Consider the following 8,911-nt stretch of genomic DNA (forward strand, 5'->3'; position numbering starts at 1 on the left):
ATTGCATATTCTCCAAGAGCCATGGCTGGGTTTTTTGGGTTGGAATCTTGATTCTCTGCTGTTTTTTCTTCCTCAGCATTGACCACATGACGTTACTAGAGGGCGTGATTGTGCTGGAAGAGTTCTGCAAAGAGCTGGCAGCAATTGCATTTGTGAAGTATCATGCCTCATCTACACCATAAGCAGCCTTGATGAGCAGCCAGGCTTGTAAAACCACCTAGCTTGTTTCAGTCGACAAGACTATTGACAACACCCCGATAAGAAGAGGTGGTGCCTCCTGGCAGGGTGTCAGTTGACATTTGGCAGAATGGCAAGACAAGTTGCTTTCACCAGATGTTGACTTTGCAAGAGAGAGGGATTCAAATGGACCTAGAATACGACTGAAGGAGTTTGGGGAGAAACCAGTATACTGCATTTCTAGCCACTATGTGAAGAGCTGCAAAAGCTGCATGGAGAACCACAGACATGAGACCTTGGTTATTCTGTTGTAACAACGATGTTTAGAGAATTGGGTCTTTTGTATGTTCTGGGGCTCACGTGCACCAATTCACTTTTGTGACCATATTACTTTTAAAAGCAAATTAATTTTGTAACATTTTTATCTCTTAATTCTTTTTCTTTTCAGTTGGAAGGAAATCACAGCTATAGATGCAATGTATATTATTGAAAATGAAAAGGTTAAAAGAACCCTACCAATCCATATACAGTAGGATATATTAATGAGAAATTATTTTTGTTCTGGTGAACCCTAAAGACAACTCTGAGCCTCTTTCCCCAGTGGATTAATCCAAGAGATATATCAGTATAAAATCAATACTAACGGAATTAATCCTGATTCAGCATCACATCTCTAACAAATATATCTGAAGCGTACATGTTTCTAGCATGTTTGCCTCTGTCATTCCATGTGATTGCTCTTCAGGTTGTCTGTGTAACTATATTTGCTTTAGGTTTTGACATGTGAATTGTAGTTGCTTGACTTATGTCACCTTTACAGGGAAGTTAATTATAGGTCATTAGAAGTTGTTGCTGAAACAGTATTTTTGATTTCTTGTGAATTGGTATTTAGTCTGAATTGGTTTAAGAATCTTTTGTGCCTTGAAAATTGGCAGCATAAGCATTCATGCTTTTTAGCAGTGTTTTTACTGCTTATCTAACCATCGCAGTAGCACCCAGCGAAAGATTCACTGATGCCAATTCGGTTGATACCATGTACAGGACCAAAATATTCTCCTGCTTTCCATAATGTTGGGATGCAGAGATGTCTCTCAGTGAATCTGTTTCATTATGAATACTACCAGCCAGGGCAGGTATTTGCACTTCAGGCAGAGGGCCATTCAGACCTCAGTGTGCTTTGCTTCTGTCTCTAGCATGACGGCAGCCTGTGCTTCAGGCAGTTCTTGCAGCTCACTGCCACATGTGCACCGTCAGGTTCTTTAACCTTCAAGTGCTTTAACCTTCAAGTCACACTGTGGGGCTTGGATTGGAGACCTGTCCCACTCTGCACAAGTGTGTAGTACCTCTTTCCCCTCCTATGAACACGACAGTGTAGGCGGGTAAAGTAGAGTTTAGCTCCTTGTGTTTACACTGTCTTCCTACCTTTATCTTTCCTACTACCCTGTTGGCACAGTTGGTGCCCCTTTCAGATGTGATTGCTCATATGCAAATATGGACTGATTCACTCAGTCATTAGAATTTCTCTGGATTTACATGACTGTACCTAGAATCAGATTCTGCTCTGAATCCATCTATGCCTTTGAGGTCTTGGGTTTTAATATTTATGGAGCCTGGTTGTTGAGAGGACTTTCAAGTTTGCAGGTTAATAACAGCAGTGTCACAGTTAATGGGCTACATCTGTTTTTGTCGCAACGATGTAGAAGGCCCTGCTGTAAAAGCTTACAGTAAAGGTTCAGCTGGGAAGAGCCGTTCTGGAACTGGGGAAGCATCTTAGCAGGTGAAACCTGTATTCAGTGGCTCCCTAAACTGGGAGGTTTGTGTGCAATGTGTTGCATTTATGTGGCAAACTCAAACTTGTTTTAATTCCTCAACTTTTCTTTTTCTCTGAGTTTAGCCCCAAAGTGTTTTCAGGTTCAAATAGCATTGTAGGATAAAGTTTAAAAAGATGACATTTTTCTCATTTTTGGTCTTTCAGAAACATACCTTGAAAGTAGCAAATGATTTTTAGTGATGTCTATTGCAGTCAGTCCATATTAGAAGCTTTGTTAGTGTAACATACCCAACCCATAGTTTAGAACATGTGTCTCTGCAGTGATATTTAATACATGCTTTTGTTATAAATAAGGTCCCAATTCAGAAAAGCAGTTAAACTAAAGCTTCATTTCAGAATTTGACTGGTAAATCGCAGTTTTTTACATGAACAAAGTTAAGCTGTTGGGTACAGGTGCTGATGCTTTACTGAATTTGGGTCTTTGTTGGTTTGGCTTGAGCTTAATTACTTCTTCCTCAAATTTTTTATTTTCATTGTTTATTTTCTTACAAGTGTATGTTCCAAAATATTTATAATGTCCCAATTTCAGTGCAACTGGAAGTGATAATACTACTAGTAATATTATCTTACTAGAAAGTGAGAAAAATGTTAAACAGGACTTGCAAGAGCATTCCAAGTAATATAACAATTTATAAAGCCATTCAAGAGATGTCTGATCTCAAAAGAAAGCATTAACATCACCTCTTTTGTTGTACTTATTGTTTTCACTGATACCTAAGCTCATTGCACTGTGAGGAATTGTATCAGTCAGTCTCTGGAAGGGCTGCTGCAACCTCTGTGGCATTTTAATGCAGAACAGCCTATGGAGCTGCAAGCACAATTCCTTCAAGCTTGTCCATGAGGAAAATAAGTAGATGTAAGTATAAGCACTCATTCAGGATATAATTGTTCAGTCTCCAGCAATATTGGCAATGTTCTTGCAAACCAAATCTTATTCAGTGCTGAATTTATAAGACCTGGATCTATCCTGATAGAAGCAAAGCAATCCTTCAGGTTGCTTTAGCCTAAACTGCTTTTGTGAGTGCTGCCTACAGACCCTGAACTACCGTGACAGTGACCTTTATTTTTGTAAAAGTGATTTAATTTTCTTTAAGGGATGGAACTCATTTCATTGTGGGTTTTTTGTGTGATATTTTTCATGCACTTTCTTTAAAAACAGAAGGTTAGAAGTTAGTCCAGGTCCATGTTTTCACCTTTCCAATCTATGCATGTCATTGAGGTGCCTGTTTCCTTTCTGTGTACGTGTGTTTGTATGTGGTTATTTATTACCCAGAGGTGGACACCTGAGAAGATACATGGCCTGAAATCCACATCATATGCAGATCCTCCAGCTGTCAGTGGGAAATGCAAGTGCTTATCACCTTAGAGAATATGGCCGCTAGTATTAGACTGAAATACTTGAGAGGTAATACTAGAGTAATTTTATCTTTCAAAAAGCAGATCTAAACCACATTTTAATCCTGATGCACATGTGTGTAAATAGATACATTTTTTACTTCTTTTTTCCATTTACAGTATGTGTTTGATTTAGACTCTGATACAGGAAATTTTGTAATAAGCCATGTACTAGCTCTGGTAGAACAAGTTTGTCCTTAGTTCCTCATATGACTGTAATATTCCCGGTATTCAGATCCTGTCTGTGTAATGTTCTTACTATGTATTTGTCTGTGCAATATAAGAGCTGTGACTTGAACCACAGCTTGAGTCTGGTTGTACATCACCTATGTATATATATACATATACATATATATATAAAAAAAAGGACCAGAATCCTGAGCTTGCTTACACTATGATTAGTGTAAAAGTTGTCGCACTCGATTTTACAGGGCACAAGTAATCATGGCTTTGGCTTTGTAAATGCATGGTAATTTCTACCATAGCCTGCTGTGTAATTTCACAGGTGGCATTTTATTCCTGCTATTTGTCCTGCTAAAAGAAATATTAACTAAAGCAAAGTGCCAGGTAAAATGGAAGGAGGACGTAAGAGACTTGGGGCTACATGGGAAATCCATATCTGATGTTGTGTCTCATCCTGGATTTTCAAACCATGATCTCCGATGCTTTCTGTGCCCTGTAAAATAGTGTAACTATATGAAATATATACTCCTTGTTATGCCTCCTGCCTTGTTTACATTAAACAGAGGATATTCAGTAAAATTTTTCTATTAAACTTTGTGTAGGTCACTTACTGCCCGTGTTGCCGAGGTTTCGCAGGCATGGGATTTCCAAGGAGGAATTGCTGAAACAGCAGCATTACCAGACGTACGATAGCAAGTTTATAAAAGAGCTGATGATAAAAATCCAACTTTTTGTGCTAAAAAAAGGCATGGAGGATTAAAAGGGATCTTATAATAAATGCATTTCCATGAAGCGACTGCTTCTATTATTACAGAATCCATAATAGGTTTTGTATGGATGACCTTGAGACAGAAAATGTTTTAACATCTTACAACATGCATTTGATCCTGAAGCCTTTTCATTTATTCTGAGGCTGTAACTGCAGCATCTTCTGGGGGGGGGATAGGACAAGGGGCAATGGGTATAAACTGGAGCATAGGAAGTTCCACGTTAACATCAGGAAGAACTTCTTTACTGTAAGAGTGACAGAGCACTGGAACAGGTTGCCCAGGGGGGTTGTGGAGTCTCCTACACTGGAGATATTCAAGGCCCGCCTGGACAAGTTCCTGTGTGATGTACTGTAGGTTACCCTGCTCTTGCGGGGGGGTTGGACTAGATGATCTTTTGAGGTCCCTTCCAACCCTTGGGATTCTGTGATTCTGTGTTAACCCTGTTTCCTGTGCTGTGCTGTGCAGGGCTCAAAGTGAATCAGCAAACCCTTGCCCATGAAAATTCAGTGCTAAGGGAAATGGCCTAGATGGAATCATCCCGAACACAGACTAACGTCTGCTCTTCCCAAGAGCCCTCATATCTTTCAAGACTGCAGCTGGTCAAGACCTTGGTTTTCTATTGCATTTGAGTACAGAGTGCATCAGTCACAACATTAGTTTATTGAATTGGGTACAAATGGCATGTACGTGAGTAAGCATTGTTTCTTCCTTCAGGGTATGGAGGAAGGCTTTTATACGTCAGGGTTTGTACACATTTTTATATATTTTAAATGGTTTGGGGTATTTTTTTCTTAGTATCTCATCTACTTTAGGTGTCCTTCAGGTTTTCATCTGCCTTTAAAAGCTCTTGTCTCTCTGTAGGATCCCCTCTGAGGGATACACTTGGATGTTAAGCTGTTTCTCCTCAGTATTTAACAGCTGCAAGTGCTCTTGCATCTCTTACAAGGAGAGTGCTACAGCAAGATGATGCACTCGACAGCTTTTTTAATAGCTTTCCCCCATCCTCGTGGGTCTTGGAGATTGTCATCTCCTACCCCAGATCATTTATTTGCTGTGCCTGCATGAGGCATTTAGAGATTGAGGGACACTTTGCTTCCTCAAGCAGGGAGGAAGTGGTATCAAAATTGCACATTTTATATCTTCTTGTATCTTCCTCTTTGATATCCTTGAAATGACTGGGTTATTGAATTATGGTAATCTTACAGCACTTGCATTCTGAAGCAAGACTTTTGGGTTCTACATCCTGTTGGGAAAAGCCTGGAGTATTACCAGTGTGTGTGGTCTCTATTTCTTTAACTCATTTTACATTCTCCCTCAGAGCTCACAGTGTTGATACCAATAGTGCAGGATCTACTGAATTTGTTAACCTTTAAATTTTACCGGAACGGGTGCTGTCAAAGCCGCAAGGATTTTGAGAGTTTGGTGTATGATCTGATTGGATTAAAGTGGATTAATGCTCAGAGAAGTGAATGTGTCACAACTTGTATGAGCCCTTTCAGCCTAAACCCATATGTTCCTGACGCATCCTTTATCAGCCGAGGTTCCATTTGAAGGATGAGAGAGGAAACTGAAGAGTAATTTAGGAATTGAGTGAAGCATATGGCGGATTAACGTTTTCAGGTGTCACAAGCTTCCTGGGAATGCCAAAAAGGAAGTTGAAGTGTGAAAAGTGAAATTGTACAAGTTTGGGCTGATTTTTGGCATTTCCTTTGGAGTCAGATCCCTGAGGATAAAAAGATGTATCTTGTGACGTGGTACCTCTCCAGGCTATTTAAATTACCCTTGCTACTATTGTATCTATATTCTGAACTATATTTCATTAAATTCCTGCTGGTTATTGCAGCAAATGCTACTGGTGGCATAAAATCTGCTGGAATAGCCCTGTGGAACTGATAACTTTGTCAGTGTCTTGTAACATTGATGGAGTAGATGCATCTTGTTGGCTTTGCCTTTCTGCTCTATGGCAGCATAATTCAGTAGGGGTTTGTATGGTGTCCTCTCCCTCTGGTAAAAGATTTTACATACTGAAACATACGGAAACACGTGAAGGGAAGGACCCTGTTACAGTGCTAGGCTGTAGGAACATGGAGATAAATGTATTCCTCTTTAATCACCTTCATGTTCAGAAAAGGTGAATTACATTCTGAAGTGAGCAGTTGTCTGAAATCACAGCTGTTGAGAAGAAGGGTATTCTCTACAGGGAGCCCAGGGTGGTTAGTGCAAACCCCCTGTAGTAATTTGCACTGAGGACAGCAGAAATGAGACATCTGTGTTATATCTTTCAAGGCACATGGTATCCCGTTTCCAGTTTTGAGAGACAATGCAGCCAAAGATGTAAGTCACTGTGCTGAGTAATAACGTCTGTTACAAAACTACAGGAAGTTCTGCAGAAAACAGCAAGATACTAAACCGATTTAAGAGGAGGGAACAGAGGTAACCAAGTTTAGCATAGTTACATTATGGTGTAGGGTTAGAGGAATCAATTCCCAATAAAAAGGATTGGAAAGCCTTAAGCACCAGACTGAAGGAATTACAGAGCCTAATTTATCAGAATGCAATTAAGAATGAAGGAATGTCATTTAGGAAAAATGATACTCACTGTCAATGAAAACTTCCTGCCTTTGAATGCTGCTAGACCAGCAGTGGAAGGAACCTCTAGCCTAACACTTAAAGCCAGACTGGACAAATCATTGAATGAGGAAAACCAGCCCTTGTTGATGAGGAAATGAAGTAAACAGGCATTTACATCCTCAGACTCCCAGCTAATTGATGGTTCCTGAATAACTCATATTTGCTCTGCTGGGAGCAGTGAGCTGGACTGATCCGCTTGAGCATCTCCTGTAAGTGAGGGAAGTTGCTGCAATCGGAGAAAAGCAATTTTCAGCCTTCCACAACACGTCTCGCTCACATAATAGTCTCTTTACAGAAGCGGCACCCATTACCCTCCGCAGGCGGTACAGCTTCATTAGCGGGGCCAGGAGCTCCCCCATGCTGAGCTGCCTTGAAGAGAAGAAACAAATTACCTGTTCTCGGAATCGTCATTATCCCTTACTTGAGAAACCCACTTCTACTTCCCTCATCTCCGCACCCACAGCAAGCACCTGTCAAGTTCGTGCTTCTTAATTTGGGGCATGAATTTTTATCTCCTAAGGTTTTGGGAGACTCCTGTTTTACTGTTAGCGGGATGTCCATTGACACTGTGTGTATTTACAAGCAATTTTCTTTCTACCTTCCTCTCAGGGAAAGGAATGTTCATATTGTTTATCCTGCTGTTTGAGATGCATGTTCTCCTGTTTCATTAATCCATCTTTCCAAATCCTTTCACTCTGGGGCTTCAGCAGTTTGGGCAGCTCAGCAGCAGGGAGTGGTAAGAACAGTACAGATAAAAGCTGAACTGCTTCTGCTCCCCCAGGTCCAGCTGCAGGATCTGTACATAAATCATAGAATCCCAGACTGGTTTGGGTTGGAAAGGACCTTGAAGCTCCTCCAGTTCCAACCCCCTGCCACGGACAGGGACACCTTCCACTAGACCAGGTTGCTCCAAGCCCCTGTGTCCAACCTGGCCTTGAACTCTGCCAGGGATGGGACAGCCACAGCTTCTCTGGGCACCCTGTGCCAGCGCCTCAGCACCCTCACAGGGAAGAATCCCCTCCCTTGACCTGCTGCTCACCTCCTTTGACCTGCTGGTCACACTCCTTTTGATGCAGCCCAGGACATAGGGGGTTTCTGGGCTCAAATGCACACTAATGGGTCATGTTGAGCTTCTTGTCACACAACATCCCCAAGTCCTTCTCCTCAGGCGTGCTTTAAATCCAGTCTCTGCCCAGCCTGTATTTGTGCTTGGGATTGCCCTGACCCAGGACCCTTGGCCTTGTTGAACTCCATGGGATTCACACTGACCCACCTCTCCAGCCATGGAGGTCCCTCTGGATGGTATCTCTTCCCTCCAGCATATCAACTGAACCACACAGCTTGGTGCCATCAGCAAACCTGCTGAGGATACAGATTTCTCCTGATTGAAAGAACATGTCTGTACAAGTACTGACCTGGCAACAGTTCTGTGCTTCCAACAGTCATATCTGATACAGGCTCAGCACAGGGACAGAGGACCCATGGCTCTGGGGCACGTATGGGACAGTTGTTGTCCTGGAGCAAAGGAAATGCAATCCTTTGTAACCCTGTGAGGGGATCTGACAGCATTACCACAGAACTCAAGCATAAGCCAGAGAGAGGAGGAGCATATTTCATATGTATTTATATAACATATGTCATCGATATGAAATATATATTTCATGTGTTTCGTATTTCCAAATGCTCCAAAATGTATTGTTTTGCTGGTGCTTCCTTGTTCAAATAATCAAACACAAATTCCTAAGGAACCAAAGGCAGAAGAATTTATGATCAATATTCAGTCACCTAAATCTCTTGGCCTTGCTTACTTAGGCAAAAATTTGTCAGGATCATGTAAGATCCATGTTTAAGCCAGTGCTAAGTGAAGTATTAATCTCATAGCCCTACACCAGAAAACAGCTTTGCTAGTGGTGAATAAGACCTT

General features: G+C 41.4%; 1 protein-coding gene across 3 annotated transcripts in view; it reads left to right on the top strand.

The window, feature by feature from the left end:
- FHIP2A (FHF complex subunit HOOK interacting protein 2A) overlaps positions 1 to 6,252 on the top strand; it is a 41,665-nt gene extending 35,413 nt beyond the window's left edge. For 2 of the 3 annotated variants that reach the window (XM_065672323.1, XM_065672324.1), the window contains one exon: positions 77 to 4,178. In XM_065672323.1, the coding sequence (XP_065528395.1) occupies positions 77 to 182 (106 nt within the window). In that variant the 3' untranslated portion in view covers positions 183 to 4,178. The other variant, XR_010610972.1, reaches the window with a different exon arrangement.
- The last annotated feature ends 2,659 nt before the right edge of the window (positions 6,253 to 8,911 follow it).

This window comes from Lathamus discolor, chromosome 3 (genome assembly GCF_037157495.1).
Source record: "Lathamus discolor isolate bLatDis1 chromosome 3, bLatDis1.hap1, whole genome shotgun sequence".
Classification (NCBI taxonomy): Eukaryota; Metazoa; Chordata; class Aves; order Psittaciformes; family Psittacidae; genus Lathamus; species Lathamus discolor.